Source organism: Anomaloglossus baeobatrachus, chromosome 11 (genome assembly GCF_048569485.1).
Source record: "Anomaloglossus baeobatrachus isolate aAnoBae1 chromosome 11, aAnoBae1.hap1, whole genome shotgun sequence".
In the NCBI taxonomy this organism is placed as follows: domain Eukaryota; kingdom Metazoa; phylum Chordata; class Amphibia; order Anura; family Aromobatidae; genus Anomaloglossus; species Anomaloglossus baeobatrachus.
Genome location: NC_134363.1, coordinates 144,240,584 through 144,258,554, shown reverse-complemented (window position 1 = coordinate 144,258,554; position 17,971 = coordinate 144,240,584). Strand labels below are relative to the sequence as shown.

The 17,971-nt window shown below is 48.4% G+C and overlaps 1 protein-coding gene across 1 annotated transcript in view; it reads right to left on the bottom strand.

Annotated features, from left to right (window-relative positions):
- Positions 1-784: 784 nt before the first annotated feature.
- TMEM51 (transmembrane protein 51) overlaps positions 785-17,971 on the bottom strand; it is a 70,358-nt gene continuing 53,171 nt past the window's right edge. The window contains exon 3 of the mRNA XM_075327681.1: positions 785-1,359. Within this exon, the coding sequence (XP_075183796.1) occupies positions 957-1,359 (403 nt within the window). The 3' untranslated portion in view covers positions 785-956. The remainder of the gene's footprint in view (positions 1,360-17,971) is intronic.

Here is a 17,971-nt window from a genome sequence, read left to right as displayed (position 1 = left end):
TCCGCCCCCATGCTTCTATTGGCCGCCTGCCATCGCTGTGATGCCGCACGACCCACCCCCTTAGGAAGGAGGCGGGTCGCCGGCCAGAGCAACGTCGCAGGGCAGGTAAGTGCGTGTGAAGCTGCCGTAGCGATAATGTTCTCTACGGCAGCTATCACAAGATATCGCAGCTGCGACGGGGCGGGGACTATCGCGCTCGGCATCGCTACCATCGGCTTGCGATGTCATAGTGTGCAAAGTACCCCTAAATCTTTAACTGATGCAAACTTTGGCCACGGGTTGTAATGGAAAGAAGACGACTCTCGACATTATTCCACTTCTATGAATGGGTGTAACAAAATGATACTAAACAGTGTTGAATAACTCATAATACAGACCTGCAAAAACTGAGGTCCATCCACACAGCTTGCAATACCAAGAAAATTTGCTTGGTTTTGGACACTTTAAAGCCACTTAAATTGGGCCACCGTTTGTCATTTTTCAGCATCATCGCCAGGGAAGTCTTCCATTGAATACCAAAAACAGGAAGCATGTATAAATCTATGAAAATAAGGCAGCACACGACTAGCATTAATGCTTATGAGGTGGTAATAGTCTGCGACATGCAACCTGGGACCACAAGACAAATAGTGTTGGACACATCTTGACAATCATGGTTGCTCACTACACATACCCATCATCCCTGAATGCAACAGAGGTATCTGCCTCCCTGTGTATCCCCTAATCTTATTCCCAGTGGTGTGTGCGGACTGGCAATGGAGACACAGATCACATTATTTCATGGCAAAAAATTTACAGAACATTTATTAAACCCATAATAACATCCATGTAGTTTACAAAAAATGTGCAGAATATATTCAGAACAAAGAGAATAAAAATTGCATATAACAATTGCAGTAGAAAAAGAAAAAAAAATGAAAAAAAACCCATGTACGTTGTCACAGCTTCGATGTTCCCTATACGGGCTGATCAGAACTGATTCTTTTATCTTCATATTGTGGGGGTGGGGTTATAGGTTCAATCTTTTGTGTTTCCACTATTTTGGTCTGACCCGGAAGGTTCAGTCTAAATTCTTTCAGGTGAAGTTTGTCAGATTTGATTCTTCTGATGTTTAAAGGCTTTTTCCCTTTCCCGGAGCGAGAGTTTGTCCTCTGCGATTGCTCCGGTTTTGCGCAGGAGGTATTGGGTCTAGTGGGGGTGGACTCATCGAGTTCAGTCAATGATTCGTAGGACGGGAGGGAAACGCTCATCCTCCCACCATGGCGGTCAGTCTCCGCTGCTTCTGGGGCGCTGTACCCAATCCTCATCACTTCCTCATAGCTGGGAGCAGAATAGTGGGGGGCGTCCACTTCTTCTTGACTATAAAACATAAAAAAAAAAAGGCTTAAATAAATAAATATACAAGTTTCATATATCCTCTTACAAGTATACTACACGTCTGATCCGGTGGTGGACCCAACAGTGGTATCAGCCATGGCACTATAGACTCACAAAATAGTTCTTTAGCAATTACAAAATAAAAATAAAAAATAAAAAAAAACACACAAATCATACCCTTGAATTGATAATCTTTTCATAACCCCCCCCCAAAAAACAGTACAATGAAAAAAAGAACAATGCTTGTAATATGCCACTTTCTCCACATATCAGTCACTTCTTTCCTTCCCCCCTCATCCCTGGCACTGATCGTTCACTTTGAATGCACCTAAAGGAAATCTGTCAGGTGATTTTCTAGTACAGTACTAATATATATCTTTAAAATAGGGCTAAGGGGTACTTCTCACATAGCGAGATCGCTGCCGAGTCACGTTTTTTGTGAGGCAGCAGTGACCTCATTAGCGATCTCTGACACTGAGCAGCGATCTGGCCCCTGCAGGGAGATCGCTGCTCGTTACACACAGTGCTGGTTCATTTTTTGGACGTTGCTCTCCCGCTGTGAAGCACACATCGCTGTGTGTGACAGCAAGAGAGCAACGATCTGAATGTGCAGGCAGCAGGGAGCCGGCTTCTGACAGCTGGGGACGCTTGTAACTAAGGTAAATATCGGGTAACCAAGCGAAAGGCTTTGCTTGGTTACCCGATGTTTACCTTGGTTACTAGCGTCCGCCGCTCTCAGGCTGCCAGTGCCTGCTCCTTGCACACATAGCCGGAGACCACATCGGGTAAATAAGCAAAAGGGTTTGCTTATTAACCCAATGAGTACTCTGGCTAGGAGTGCAGGGAGCCAGCGCTAAGCAGTGCGCGCTGGTAACCAAGGTAAATATCGGGTAGCCAAGTTTGGTTACCCGATATTTACCTTAGTTACCAAGCACAGCATCGCTTCCACACGTGGCTGGGGGCTGGTCACTGGTGAGATTTGCCTGATTGACAGCTCACCAGCGACCATGTAGCGACGCACCAGCAATCCTGACCAGGTCAGATCACTGGTGGGATCGCTGGAGCGTCGCTAAAGTGTGACGGTACCCTAAAGCAGACCTTTTAGAATCAGTAAGTTTTATTGCTCTACCTTATCCTGTCATCTTGCTGTAAGCTTCATAGAATTCAGTGTCTCCTACTGGCTAGTCAAGTGTATGGAAATACAAATTTGCATATTCACTGCTCCCCCTCCCACCTCTCAGTGCATTTACTATCACTGCTGAGAGTCGGGAGGGAGTATGGGTGAGGGGCAGCGGTGCAAATCCAGTTCAGATGTACCATCACAGAAATGGGAGGGGGGAGCAGGGCATATGCAGTCAATTAGAGACAGATGGTAATGCAGAGTAGATACTAAAGCATACAGAAGGGAAAACTGGAAAAAGATAAAAATGTATATGAAATGGACAGAAATTGTAGTACTTCGGTACACATGACTGCTCATGGCAGAAATTAACAGTGGCCCACTGAGTGAGCCTTGCAAAACCAACCACACTTATTTAATTCCCCCGATAGGTCATCAATGTCTGATCGGCTGGGGTCCGACACGCCACACCCCCAACAATCAGCTGATTTCTGTTCCGGCGGCGACAGCAGCAGGCGGACGGAAATGCTCAGTCCTGGAGTTGCTCAGTCTCCTGCTAGCGGCCAGATACTGCACATCCTCCTCCCATATTAATCAATAGGAGACGGATGTGCAGTACCTGGCCGCTATCAGAAGACTGAGCAGCGCCGGAACAGAGCATTTCCGGCCACCTGCTGCCGCCGGCGGGACCGTGATTGGCTGATCTGCGGGGGTTCGGTCTGACAGACATGGGTGACCTATCCTAAAGATAGGCCATCAAAGTAGTGGACAACCCTTTTAAAGTCTGTTACCCAGGGGACCCATTGATATGGAAGGAGCTGTAGACCAAAAGCGATTAAAAATATTTTTAAAGAATTATTGCAGAAAGTAATTAAAAGGATGTTGATCAGGCTTGGGACAAGAGTCAGAAGTCACTATGAAACTAGAGACCGTGGAATCATGACCAGCGTCCGATGGTCACGATTCCCAGTTATTCCAGGTGTGAGCGGTCATGTGAAGACTAGACGTGCTCAGCTGCTCTCAATAGAAGTCAATGGAGATAATTCAAGTAAGACTAGTCGGCACATGACCATAAATATGCAAATCATATACATTTTGTCTTAAGTTTAGACAATCGCTTTAATTTTAGACTTACAATGAAATATAATTATGTGAAGGTTGGCATAGCTTATGACTCGCCCAACCCAGGGCTATGGGACACCCGGTGCCGGGCCGGACTAGTCAGGGGATAGTCAGTGGTGGCAGGGCCCGACTCAGTGACCCTGGCGGAAGTCAATTAATATGGCTGCAGTGTTGGGGGTGATTAAAGTTTGTATTCGTGACGCCACCTGTGGTTTGCGGCTATTAAGCCGCCGCTGCTGTATGAGGCCTCCGGGGTGATGGAACGGCAGCAATGGTGGTACTGCTCCCCACAGGTGGAGCGGGACCCCGGGGCAACAGTTGGTGCTTGTAAGTGTTGATGTAGTGCCGGCGGAATAACTGAGGCAACTCCAGAGGGTACAATTTCAAGGTGTTTACTCACAGTTCCTGGTAGGTGCACACTGGTGCCTCTGGACTGCTGAGACCCACTGTGTCAGGGACCTTCGCCGATCCTGGGTAGATCTGGGGGCAAAAGCCGGTACACCCCTCTATTGTGTCTCTTTCTCAGTCGTCTTCTAAGCCTCGCCTTTTATGGATGGACCTGGCATGGCCTCAAATACAGACTCCAGGCCGGGGGCTCTCCTAGTGGGTATTCTACCCCCTTTCCAGAGGTTCTGCTGTGGGCTGTGGCCCTGGGCGCTTGCAGCCACCCGGGACCTCGGTTTTTGCCTTTGGAACGGATTTCGCGTCCTCCAGCTTCTAAGGACCGTCCCCTGTGTGCGGCCTGATCCCTCCACCTGTTGACTTCGTGGAACAGGCCACAGGCTTGAAAGCTGTCTGTGGCCCTGGAATCCCTTCTGTTCTCTACTTGGTGTCACCTGGACCTACTGGGTCCCAGGATCTTCACCAGGAAGCGTCGCTTTCTTCTTCTTGCTCCTGACTGACTAGAGCTCTTTCCTACTGTCTTTCCTTCTCCTCTGCCTCCCGCAGACCTCACACTCCTTCCTTCTCGCTCTTCTCTACCTCAGACTGCCTAAACTCTGACCTTCCTTACTACTCTGCTCTCGGGTGGCTCCTCCCACCTTCCCCGTTGCTAAGCTACCACCCTATGGGAGCAGGGATGGGTCTTACGGCCCCTCCCAGCATGCAGCATGGGAGGGTTGCTGCCACTGTCCCTGGTCCCTGTGTGTACCTAACAATGGTGTTGTGCAAATTTGCCTGTGGACCGGCGTTCACCCCTTTCCTTACCCAGGATGGGACATCACACCGCTGGATGGGGTGCAATGTTCCTGTGGCGACGGAAGCCTCAGGGGCGCCACACTTATAAGATGTCTCTGCAATGTGCACTATGACCCAGACTAGATGCCTTCCCAATAGACCTTCTAGGCACTGCAGACTAGTAACTGGGTTCAGAGCTTCAGATCACCATGTGCAGGACGTGACCGGAGACTAAGACATGCAGCTTTCGATATATATTTTTTTCACTCCCGGCTTTGTTAAAAACCATAAGAGGAGGCCACGTTATCAGCCAGAACATACTGCTCACCTCCGAGGTGACCTCATATTCCCCGCTTGGAGTATTTTATACATGCTGACCTAATTGTCAGACGAAAGAATGAAGGGCGCAGAAAGTAAGAGCGCCAAGAACAACCCGACCAGACTATCCATTATTTATAAACCACTTATTCTCTTCTACTCTGACATTTAGTTTTTTTCAGTAACTAAAGATGAAAAATTAAAAAGGGGTTGTTCGGATACAGGAAAAAAAAAAAATCATTGTCAAGTGCAGCACTCTCATACTGTGCATGTCAATTCATCAAAGTTTTTAAAATCTCTAATAGGAACTTTCATTAGGATGAGAATCTATCCTGGCTATAATGATCATATCAGCTTCAGTGTATCTGGGCTTGTTCTGATATCACAGTAAGTATAGATTTGTACTCCTTTATAGTTAATGATGGGTTTCTATTCAATGACTGCAAACAGAAAATAGTACATAAAGGCAAATTACTTTAGAATGTATAAAAATTAAAAGCAAAGAAATTTTGCATATCGTAAACATTACATTTTGATCCTTGTGTATTAGGTTGGGGCTATGTGGCACCCCTGAGGCTCTGGTCGCCACAGGGTACTGCACCTTAATTAAGGTGCGGTATCTATCCTGGGTAAGGAGAGGGTTAATCATCGTTGTTCCACAAACACACACACACTACATACAGCTTAGGAGCCTTCACACAAGGTGGGATGGCTCAGGGTAGGCAGGGGGGGGGTGGTCATAACGGTCATGGGACTTCCCGGTCACTGAAGCCAGCCACCTGGGGGGGTGGGTTCCACTTGGAGTAGAAATAGGCACAACACACACACACACACACACACACACACACACACCGTTAGGACCATAGTTCTGACAAGACAAGGGCTTGGAGCGGGAGCTCAGCCGGGGTACCCAACTGCGGAGGTGGACACCCTAGAAATAGGACTAACTACTTCTCTCTCAAAACACCGGTGGTGACCCATTACCGGACCTGGGCTTGACCAGAGCCCATCATAAGCAGTGACCAGTGTGACAGGGCTGGAAGCTGAAGTGAGTAAACTACACCCTGAACCCACAGAGACTGTGTTAGCTCATCCTTACCGGCGATGCTGCCCAGCGCATAGGCACCAACGCCATTGCAACCACTTACAACACTCTTCATCCACCCAGGGCCCGCTTCGCCTGTGGGGAGCAAAACCATCTCGGCTGCCATAACACCTGCCCTGGCGAGGAACCCAGCAGCGGGCTACTCCCTGGCCGCATACCACAGATGGCGTCACGACAAACATTTCCCAAATACCCCGATCCCCCAACATTTACTGTACGCCTCGGGGCAACGGAACCAGGCAAGGCCACCCCATGACATCGCCTGACCCGACCCGAAACGGCCCGGCGATGAGTAAGTTAACAGCCTGCCACATAGGGAGTTACAGCTACACAGTGACTTTGGGTTAAGATAATATGGTGCTGCTACAACACAGCATAAAACCGTAATTGTGAGCGAACAAAAGGTATGACCGTGTAGATACACTGTAGAAGGTGGGCTTGTCCTGTACCGGTTATGTCATGTACTGTGCGTTATATTAAGTACTGATTGAATATGTTATGCTGCTAGCTGGCTGCAGGTTCCAGATACAGTATAGCGAGACTGTTACCAAAGGCGCCACCTAGTGGTTGGGCCGAGATAGCGGCAGAATTAAAGCTAGAATTAAAGGGAAAGTGAACGATGTGGAAAAGAGGATGGTTGGGAGGTTTCGAGAGGAGGAGCCAGTGTAGAATATCTTTTAAGTGTGAAAAGATGTGGCCTCTGTGCTAGAGCCAGTCAGAGAACCCTAACATAACCTCGAGAGGTCCAGAGCCTACGGCTCACCCTGGTGGGCTTAGAGTCATCTGGCTAGAGAGCCATTGGGGCCCAGAATGGGACAAAGATGAGCTGCGTTAGGGGGAAGGAGACAGACCCCGGAGCTTGAGGACGAAATCAAAGACAAAAACCGGGACAGGTTGAGGAGCCATTCCCCACACAGAGGAAGGAAGGAGAGGAAGATCATGTCTGTCATCACAGTGTAAAGAGTAAAAGTGAACTTTCTGGTTGGCCGAGTGAGCTCTGGTGTTGCGTGTGTTATGGTTTACGACAATGACTGCCAGCGAGGTGACAGATGCCAGCCTGGAGAACCCAATAAGTGTCATGCACCCCATTCGAGTCTCATCCACACACAAGGTCTCCTTAGCGAGCTAGGGCTGGAAGAATCACTATACGTAGAAGCCCTACCAGAACAGGCCCATCTACCACGTCAGAAAATTCCAGTATTCTCAAAAGGGCACATGGCATATGTGGCGCCCTGGACTAGCCAGGTCGTCACAGGTACTACAACATACACCCCCACCCGACAGGCACATCAGCCAGACACAAAATCCTTGTTGCCTCCCTCCAGGGGCTGATGTCCACACCAGGTGGGGTGGAGCCAGGCGGTTGGCCCCACCCACTGAGGAGTACACAGTCCTGGAGGCAGGAAAAGGAAGGGAGTTCAGTTGAGTTCAGTTAGGGAAGTGAAGGAGTGAAGTAGTAGTGGAGGAGTAAACCGACGGTATCCGGGTGTGTGGCCTGGGCACTAAGAGCAAGGTTGGCAGACAGTGGTGGCAGTCTGCAGGAGAGGCAGATCAACGAAGAACCGTAGGACCGGGGACGGGCGGTGGCCCGCCGGTACCGAACCGGGGAGCGAAGTGAAGCCAGCACACACAGGCAGGGCCTGCGGACCCCGACCAGGCTTGGAGTCGCCATTAGAGGTCAAATGACCGGAACCCCAGGGGTTTCCTAACAGCCAAGACCCGGTTGAAGGCAACCGTCCGACCAGCAAGAGGAAATACAGCTACCGCCACAGCTAGAGTTCCAAGGGCCAGAGCCTGCGGGCAAAAGGGCTCCTCTGGCACATATATACGCTGGGGAGCGGGTTACCGGTGGGAATCCATCGGGACCGAACATACACAACGGTGCAGGGAAAGGCAGCCACCACTAACCGTCCAGGAGAGACCACAGCAGCCGGCTGCGGGACCCGTCCATCCAGCAGTTTGGTTAACCAGAGACTTTGCGTACATTTGTGGCTGAGTGAGTACAACCGTGCCATCTGGCACCGCGCTGCGCAGTCCAGGCGACCCTGCACCTTGCCAACCCTGCCTCCCCGGCATCTCCCCGGGCCCCGGGACCACCAACCCCTACCCACGGAGGGGGAAAACAACATCCCAGCTGCTCCCTGCCATCGCTCCCGGGATCCCCGTCACCAGCAGCGGTGGTGCCCAACCTCACCACAACCCATGGGTGGCGTCACGGACCAAATCCAGAAACCAAACTACCCCCTTTCACTCACGGGCGAGGAGCGCCGCTCGAGTCTCCGGATCCGGCCCACCGCTCGAGCCACTGGGCAGCCATCGCAGCAGCGCCGGACCCAAGCGTTAGCGAGCGCAGCGGCATCCTTCCCCGCCCGCGACACATACACAGAGAGTCCCCATCATAGACCTAGAGGAGGAGGTTACACCTCATGGATAAACATATTGGGGACATACCTTTTGAAGCAGATGGGAGAAAAATTCTAAAAACACCAGCTCAATAGCCCAGCATCACACTAGCCCCAAAGTGCTGCTGCCATCAGGTCTCATTGATAAATTAGACCCCTCTAAATATTCAAACTCAAAAATTAAAAAACAAAAAACAGAATTCCTATGATCCAATGGTCAGATCCCTGCATCTGCGAGAGGCTCGTACAGAATGGGAGCGTTCCAGATTACTACATCACAGCTTTCCTTGCAGCGAGAAAACCATTAATGGTGTCGGACATTCCAATATGAATTCCAGTTGTCACAAACTCAGTGGAGTGCATCGATGCCGGAGCTGAAAGAAGCGGATTTACATACATCCCATAACATAGACCAGCAGCAACAGAAAGTCTGAGGTCCCCGAGCATCTCCGAATGCGCTCCCCATGGGTAGTGCCCAGATACCTACAATCACTAAAAATAGAAACAGCCGATGACATTCTAAATCAATTGACCGCTGCAGACAATCACAAGTTCTGCAACAGAAAATAAAGGTGAAATCATGGCTTCCTTACAGGTACCAAATCACCAGAGCGACTATGCTGGATACAAAAGGGTCAGGTGAATTCAGGCCAATTGGATGGATTTATTTTGAAGCCATCAATGTCCAGGGTCAAGTTTTTATAAAGGCTGGAAGACCCCTTTAAGTAGAAGTCATTACATGGCACTACTTACATTAGAATAAGCAGACAATGTAATCACGGTATGTGCAGAGTTCTCCAAAGTGGGAGACATTCTTTGCATTCTTCCCTCTGGCCATCAAAGAAGGGGCCTGAACAGGTTTTTTTATTTTTATTTTATTTAGATGTTGTACATGTTTTTCTTCTATGTCCGATAAAAAAGCCTTTGGGTAGGAGATTTTTTTTTTTTTTTTTTTTACTATATTTTCTAGAGCATGTTGTCCACTTTTTGGGGCAAAAATAGTTTTGCATATGGGTTTCAAATGTTGCACCATTTACCTTCTATAGCCTCAGTGTTGCACTATTACTAGCTGCAGAATATGTTAAAAGGGAATCTGTCAGCACTTTTTTGGTATTTATTCTGAGGGCAGCATAATGTGAGGGTGGAGACCCTGCTTCCAGCGATGTGTCACTTAGTAGGCCGTGTGCTGTACTTTCAATACAATCAATCAGCAGGAGATTATCACTACAGGACTGGTTGTCATGTGAATCCCGCCAGACCAGCTAATCTGTGTAGACCCGCCTACACCACTGATTGGCAGCTTACTAACAAGTAACAGGAATCTGACTGTGTGGGCGGGGTTATACATTCTCAGCACTGCTACATGTACAGCAGAGAAAACAAGGATTTTAGCAAAACTGCACCACACAGTTCAATGAGGCTGCTTTCACACATCCGGTTTTCGCAGTCAGGCACAATCCGGTGCTTTGCAGAAAAAGCAGATCCAGCGTCTGCTGCAACCGTATCCACTTTTTTCCACCTAGACTTGCATTAGTGCCGAATTGTGCCGCATGGCTCTGTGTTCTATCCGGTTTTCGCCAGATCCAGAAAAATTTCCTTGTGATGAAACATTTTTTGTCCCCGGCAAAAAAACGCATCACGCCGGACCGGTGCGTTTTACAATGAAAGCCTATGGGCGCCAGATCCGTCTTACTGTGGCATATAACGCATTACAGCGACAGATTTCGTTTTTTTTTTTTTGCTACGGAGCAGGATCTGTAGCACAACGGATCCGTCCAAAAACTGAAATAACATTGAAAAACGTGTGGGCGTCACGGTGGCTCAGTGGTTAGCACTGCAGTCTTGCAGCGCTGGGGTCCTGGGTTCAAATCCCACTAAGGACTAGAGATGAGCGATGTTCGAGGTTCACCAATTTCATGTTCGAGTGATTCTGGGAGGTGTTCGAGTCGTTCGACGAACTCGAACGATTTGGTAAAAGTTCGGTAGTTTGAGTTACGTTCGAGAACGGTTCGATCAACAAAAAGCCTAGCTAATTACTAGCTGGCTTTTCACTGTAATAGTGTGAGTCACTGATGTGTGCGCGCTATAGCCATACAGTGCAATCTACATCGTGCTTTAGAGATTAGGGACTACTTGTAATTTCAGCCCTTTTCAGGGCTACATTACAGCCATTCATAGGCATTGTTGCTAGGCAGGTCCGTGCCAACGCTGTGCAGGGCTTTAGCTAACAGCGTCTGGCTACATAAGCTCAGGCAAATCCTTGGGGCATTCTTTCATTGGCAGGGATAGAAACTGAGGCTTCCTTTGCTGTCCTGCTACCTACAGCACCTCTGCATTCTACACACCTGCCCATGTTTGCTACGCTATTTTAATAGCAAACAGTGCTGACACTTTGTGGCATACTAAAAGTGTCTGGGATACTAACTTAGTGTTCCTCTGGTGCCAAGCAAGGTCCACTACCTCTGCATTCTACAAACCTGCCCATTTTTGCTACGCTATTTTTATAGCAAACAGTGCTGCCAGTTTAAGGGCCATAGTTGCATTGTCAGGGATAGTCAGTGTTGGTTCCTCAGCTGTCAAAGCTAGACCACCTCTGCAATCTAGGCCACCGCTCCATTTTTGCTATGACATTTTAAGTGTCCAATCTGGTCACAAACAAAATGAGTGGAAAAAGGACAGATGCTGGTGGAAAGGGCAACAGGCGTGTTGGAAAGGGAAAAAAACGTGTGTCCGTGGGGGAGGTGGTAAAGCTACAGTAACATCTGCTGAAGAAAGGCCATCTTCAAGTAAGAGGTCTACTACTTTCCGTGGACAATCCGATGTGTTCCCTTTTTTTTACGGAACCAAACTACTGTAACAAAAAGGTAGATGATGCGCGCACACAAAAAAAAAAAAAAAAACAAAAAAGAAAGAAGAAAAAAGAAGATGCTTGAATGGATCTCAAGTGCTCCAACAAGTGGCCTCTCCTCCACCTCAACTTCCACATCCAAAAAACAACAGTCCTCTGAGTTGTTACCCCAATCGCACTTGCTTTCTCCCAGCTCTGAAGTCTCCACCCGCCCTTCAAAGTATGGTGTAACAGATGGCTGAGTCTGCAGAGCTGTTCAGTCACACTATAGGCTGGGAATCAGAGGTCTGCTCCCAAGCTACAGTGAGTACAGACCAGGATATGGTCTGCAGTGATGCCCAGAAGCTTGGTGAGTCTGATTCAGGCTCTGATGACCAAGTTCCTGAGCATAATGTAGACCCTCATTTACAAACTGTAACACCTCTTGGTGGAGACAATGAGTAATAAACTGATGACGATGAGACTCAGATACCTGATTGGAATGACAACTTAACTATTCAGTCAGGGCAGGAAGAGGTTAGGTCTGATGGCGAGGGAAGTGCAAACAACGGTTGATGATGAAGTTCTAGATCCCACTTACTGTCAACCCACAGTCAGGCACTCGAGGTGGTCAGCAGAGGCGGTGGAGGAGGATGAGACTGACGACGAGGTTAGCTTGCGCCTTCCTGGACAGAGACGGAGTAATGGAAACACGTCAACAACTGCATCCTCAGTCACAACTTTGCCTCTGAGGACAAGTCGGGGTGGCTCTGCAGGTCACATGGGCTCTAATAGTTGCATTGCCTGGTCCTTTTTTGACATCGCAAAGGATCACCCAACTCATGTAATCTGTAAGATTTGTTGCCAATCTGTAAGTAGAGGCCAAAAACTCACTAGTTTGACTGCTTCGTCCATGAACCGTCATATGAATAACAAGCATAAGTCCCAGTGGGAAGCTCACTGTGCTGCAATGCGGCCTAGCAGAGCGGGCCAACCACAGTCTGCCCCTTCAACTGCATCCGCACGCTCTTCATCCTCTATGACTGTGGGGACAGCTGTCACATGTTTTTCTACGCAGATCTTCCACCTCTTTAACCACAACAGGCAGTTTGCTTGGCAGGTCATCATCAGTTGTTTTTGGAGGGGAAACCGGTGCGGTTGTAGAGCTCTCTCAGACAACGAGAGCACCAACTTTGGATGAAGGCAATATAATGTCTCCGCCTGCACTTTCCTCACAGACCAGCAGTTTTCCAGGGACACCCTACTCCACACAGTCTCCGCACAGCAGCCAGATCTCGGTCCCTCAGATGTGGACAATTAAAAGGCCATTTCCTCCGAGCCATGACAAAGCTAAGAGGTTGACTTTCACCCTCTGCAAGCTGTTGGCTACAGAAATGCTGCCTTTCCGCCTGGTGGACACAGAGGATTTTCGAGACCTTATGTCCGTCACAGTGCCCTAGTACCAGATGCCCAGTCGCCACTACTTCTCCAAGAAAGGCGTGCCTGTGCTACACCAGCATGTCGCACACATCACCGCTTCCTTGAGAAACTGTGTGTGTGACAGGGTGCATTTCACCACCGATACTTGGACCAGTAAGCATGGACAGGGGCGTTACATGTCGCTGACTGGGCACTGGGTAACTATGGTGCGAGATGGAAGCGGGTCTGCTGTACAAGTCTTGCCGTCCCCACGACTTGTGCGTCAATCCTCTATGTATAAGTTCCTCCACTGCTTCTGCCTCCTCAAACTCGTCTGGGTCCTCCACCTTCGCCCCAAGCCTGCCTGGTCAGGCCACCCGCGTTTTAACTGCGCACAAGGAATCCCGCACACCTCCTTACTATGCTGGCAGCAGAGCGCAACGGCATCAGGCGGTCTTTACGTTGAAATGTCTGGGAAATAAGTCACACAGCTGAGGAGTTGTGGTCAGCTCTGGAGAGCGAGTTTAGTAAATGGCTGTCTCCACTCAACCTGCAGCCAGGGAAGGCCGTGTGCGACAGTGCTGCAAACCTGGGTGCGGCCCTACGCTGGGGCAAGGTGACACACGTACCTTGTATGGCTCACGTGTTGAACCTCGTTGTCTAGCAATTTTTAACCCACTATTCCAACCTAGATGGGCTTCTGCACAGGGCATGGTCACTCTCTGCTCACTTGCGCTGTTCAACCGGCGCAGCTGACCGACTTGCATCGCTCCAGAAGTCTTTCGGCCTGCCGGTTCATCGCCTGAAATGCGATGTGCCAACACGTTGGAATTCGACTCTCCACATGTTGCAGCGACTGTGGCAGCACCGCCGAGCCCTGGTGCAATACGTCATGACGTATAGCCTGGGCCAACGAGATTCAGAGGTGGGGCAGATCATGCTGCTGGAGTGGTCTCAGATCAAGGACCTATGCACCCTTCTGCACAGTTTCAACCTGGCGACGAATATGTTTAGCGCTGACTGCCATTATCAGCATGACAATTCCAGTCATTTACATGCTGGAGCACACGCTAAACAGTATTCGGAGTCAGGGGTGGGACAAGAGGAAGGGGAGGAAGTACGGGAGGATTCATATGTGGAAGGGCTACCAAGATCTGCAAGGTCCAGACGTTCTGCATCACCAAGGCAGCAGGCATGTGACGGTGGGGGAGAGGGATTAACAAGGGCGCATGGTAGCAGCCAAACTGTTGAGGAAGGTGCAGGAGAACATAAAGAAATGGAGGACGAACTGGTGATGGGCATGGAAAACTCAGCAGATGAGGGAGACCTTTGAAATTTCGGTAGTTCGAGGTTGGGAGGGGGATGTCAGAAGAAGGAAGCACGGTTATCACCTCGCCGCCACAAACACAGCAAGGACTTGGTCCGCATGGCTGCGCAAGACACATGAGCGCCTTCTTGCTGCACTACCTACAACATGACCCTTGCATTGTCCGAATTAGAAGTGGTGATGACTACTGGCTTGCCACACTATTAGATCCCCGGTACAAGTCCAAATTTGGCGAAATAATTCCAGCCATAGAGAGGGACGCACGGATGCAGGAATATCAGCAGAAGCTGTTACTCGATCTTAGTTCGGCTTTTACACCAAACAACCGTGCAGGTGCAGGGAGTGAATTTCCTAGTTGTAACTTGCCAAACATGGGACGGTCTCGTCATCAACAGTCTACCTGTACCAGTAGCACCATATCTGGTGCTGGTAACAGCAATTTTATGGAATCTTTTCATAATTTTTTTAGACAATCCAATGCAAGGCCACCAGAGACAACAAGTCTGACACACAGTCAACGGCTGGAGAGGATGATACAGGAGTATCTACAATTGAACATCGATGCCATGACTTTGCAACTTGAGCCTTGCTCATTTTGGGCTTCAATTCTTGAAAAATGGCCAGAGCTCTCCAATTACGCCTTGGAGATTTTGTCGAGTCCAGCTGCCAGCGTTGTCTCTGAACGTGTCTTCAGTGCTGCTGGGTGTGTGCTGACAGATAAGCGCACGCGTCTGTCCAGTGACAATGTGGACAGACTGACGTTCATCAAGATGAACAAGTCATGGATCCGCAAGGACTTTACTACCCCTGTGTCATCCTGGGGAGAGTAAAGGCTGCCGTATTTTGGAATGTGCTTGATGCAAATCAACCTGTCAAGTTTGCAACTGGGGGACAAGTGCTGCCACTGAAGGGGTGTCTGTGGCCCAATTTTTGGGAAAAAGGGAGACTCTGGTTGGAGTCCCCTTGCTGTGTTTTACATGATTTTAGAAGGGCATGCCATGCCTATATCTGTGTCTCCTCCTCTTTTTACTTGTCCTGCTCTTGTTTTCGCATGAGTATATGTCCTTGTCACTTTTCCATGTGTTTGTGTTTCCCTCCCATTGTTTTCAATGGGGTTCGAGTGGTTCGTCGAACGGAGCCTCCGATCGAGGAACCGAACTCGAACGCCAGGGGGGTGGGCTCTACTAAGGACACCATCTGCAAGGAGTTTGTATGTTCTCCCCATGTTTGCGTGGGTTTCCTCCGGGTACTCCAGTTTCCTCTCTCACTCTAAAAACATACTCACGGGGAACCTAGATTGTGAGCCCCAATGGGGACAGTGTTGCTGATGTATGTGAAGTGCTATAGAATTAACAGCGCTATATAAAATGATTATTATTATTATTATTATTATGCAAGTGATCTGTTTTTTTCGCCTGATCTGTTGCATCAGTTTTTACATCGGATTGTGCCTGACAGCAAAAACCGGATGTGTGAAAGTAGTTTAAGTGACATCGCTGGAATCAAGGTCTCTGGCCCCACATAATGCTGCTCTCCGATTCCGTATCAAAACATGCCGACAGATTACCTTTAACAGAGAGCCCAGTGATCCCGACATCAGTTCTGACAGAGAATTTGTAACTTTAATCAGCTAAGAGAAGCTTAAAAAACAAAACAAAAAAAAAAAAAAAACAAACAAAAACAAACAACAACAACATGTTGCGCCAGTGGCTTCATCTGTGCCATGTATGAGCGCCATTCATTCGAACAATCCAAACAGCTTCAAGGCAGAGTTTACAAGTTTTATTGGCAAGAGCTTGTAAGCACTGCTCATGTTCAGCCACTGCTGATTGATTGTAGTGGTGGCTGGTAACTTAGGGAACAAAGTTGTAAATCATAAAATAAAAACAACCAAAAAAAAAAAAAAAAAAAAAAAAGCTCACCCGGAGAACAGTGAACATCGATAAGTAGTAATACATTTCAAACTTGCTTGTTTCTACAAACTAATTACAATTGTGCCTATGCAAGAACTTGGGAATAACCCTTTTAGGTCCATAAAGTTCACAGATAGACTATGGCAGATACACGCAGCTGAGAAATTGATGGCCTATCCTTAGGATACCTCATCAATAATACCTGATCAGTGGGGATCAGACACCCAGCACCCCTTCTGATCAGTTGTTCCCAGTACCGGCAGCGGCCAGAACTAGTCAGTTGTGGAGCTGCACAGCTCTGTTCACAGAATGGTGGCCGTGGCTGGGTGCTGGATATCTGTAGGGAGTGGATGTGCAGTACCCGGGAAGCTTCCGCTATTCCATTGATGTAGCTGTGCAGCTCCACAACAGAGTAGCTCCGGATGCCAGCGGTACTGGGAACAGCTTATTCGTGGGGGTGCAATGACATCAGACACCCCTGCCGAACACGGATGATCAATACTAAGGATAGGTCATCAATGTCAAACTAAATTATCCGATAAAGACAAAATTAGCATTTTGCCTTTCCACCAGTTGATTGGCTGCACGTTTACATGGGCTGATTATCAGGAATGAATATTTCTAATAACGCTTATTTGCCAATTATCCACCCATGCAAATCGACCTTTAAACCCGCATAGAAAAGGTAATAAAAAGCAATTTCCGCTCTGTTGAAATTAATGTTGGCCCTTTCATGGCTCATAAAAGAAAAAAAAAAAAAACCCAATTTTTCGGGGAAAAGTTATGAAATTTCCAGATCAGTATTAAAGAGAAAAGAAAAAAAAAAAAGGAAAGAATATGAAATATATATTATATATATATTATATATATATATATATATATATATATATATATATATATATAAAATATGAAAAGAGAATGAAAACAGGTGTTCCCATGCTGGTACTAACCTGACTTCCAACTGAACTGGCAGCATCTACCAATGTAAACAGGTGCGTATCTGTACGTGATATGAAGTATATGGGACAAAAAGTAACAGTCGCACACTGCAAAACCACAAAAATACTTTACCTAATAAAATATTTTTTGGAGCCATTTAGAATGTTAAAATGGCCATTGTAATACCTACCAGCCCAGCACCCCTTCACAGCACCCTCCTTTGCTGGGTCCTACTTTAAACTGCATCTTTTCTGGGCTTTAAAAAACCTACAAGATCAGCAGGTTAACATGTGACGCCCTGGCAAAACCAGGTAGTCACACACAGGCCCCCGCATAACACCTTCCCTCACCTAGGTTACATAAAGCCGACCTGAAACCCTAATCACCCCCCCTCAGGGCAAGACAGGCACACCAGTGGGCAGGACCAGGTGGTTAGGAAACGCCCACCTAGGTGTCTAGACAGCCCAGGGCGGGAAAGCAAGCAGTGAAGTTTTGTAGTTCAAGTTGAGAGGAGTGTGGGCTGGAGCTAGGTGTAGCTCCAGCAGAGGAGAAGTTTAAACTTTAACGGTGCCAGGGTCGGAGCCCTGGGTACCTTGGCTAGGTAGCAGATGGTGGTCTCAGTCAGCAGGAGACGGGAAGAAGGCTCGGCAGATCCGACGAGGACCGGAGCAGATGTGTAGCCCGCTGGTACCGACACGGAGAACTGACCGGAAACAGTGCACAGAGGGGGTACTCTGACCCCGAGGCCAGGACCGGGACCAACTGCCTAGCTAATCAACCAATTGAGGGCAGGATTACAGGTCCTGTCCCAACCAAAGTCCCAAAAGCAGACAACCACCCACAGAGAGGGATAGGGCAACCGCCAGGGCCCATAGATCCCACGAGTCAGCGTCAGCGGGCACGGCTCCTCAGGCACACAGATGACC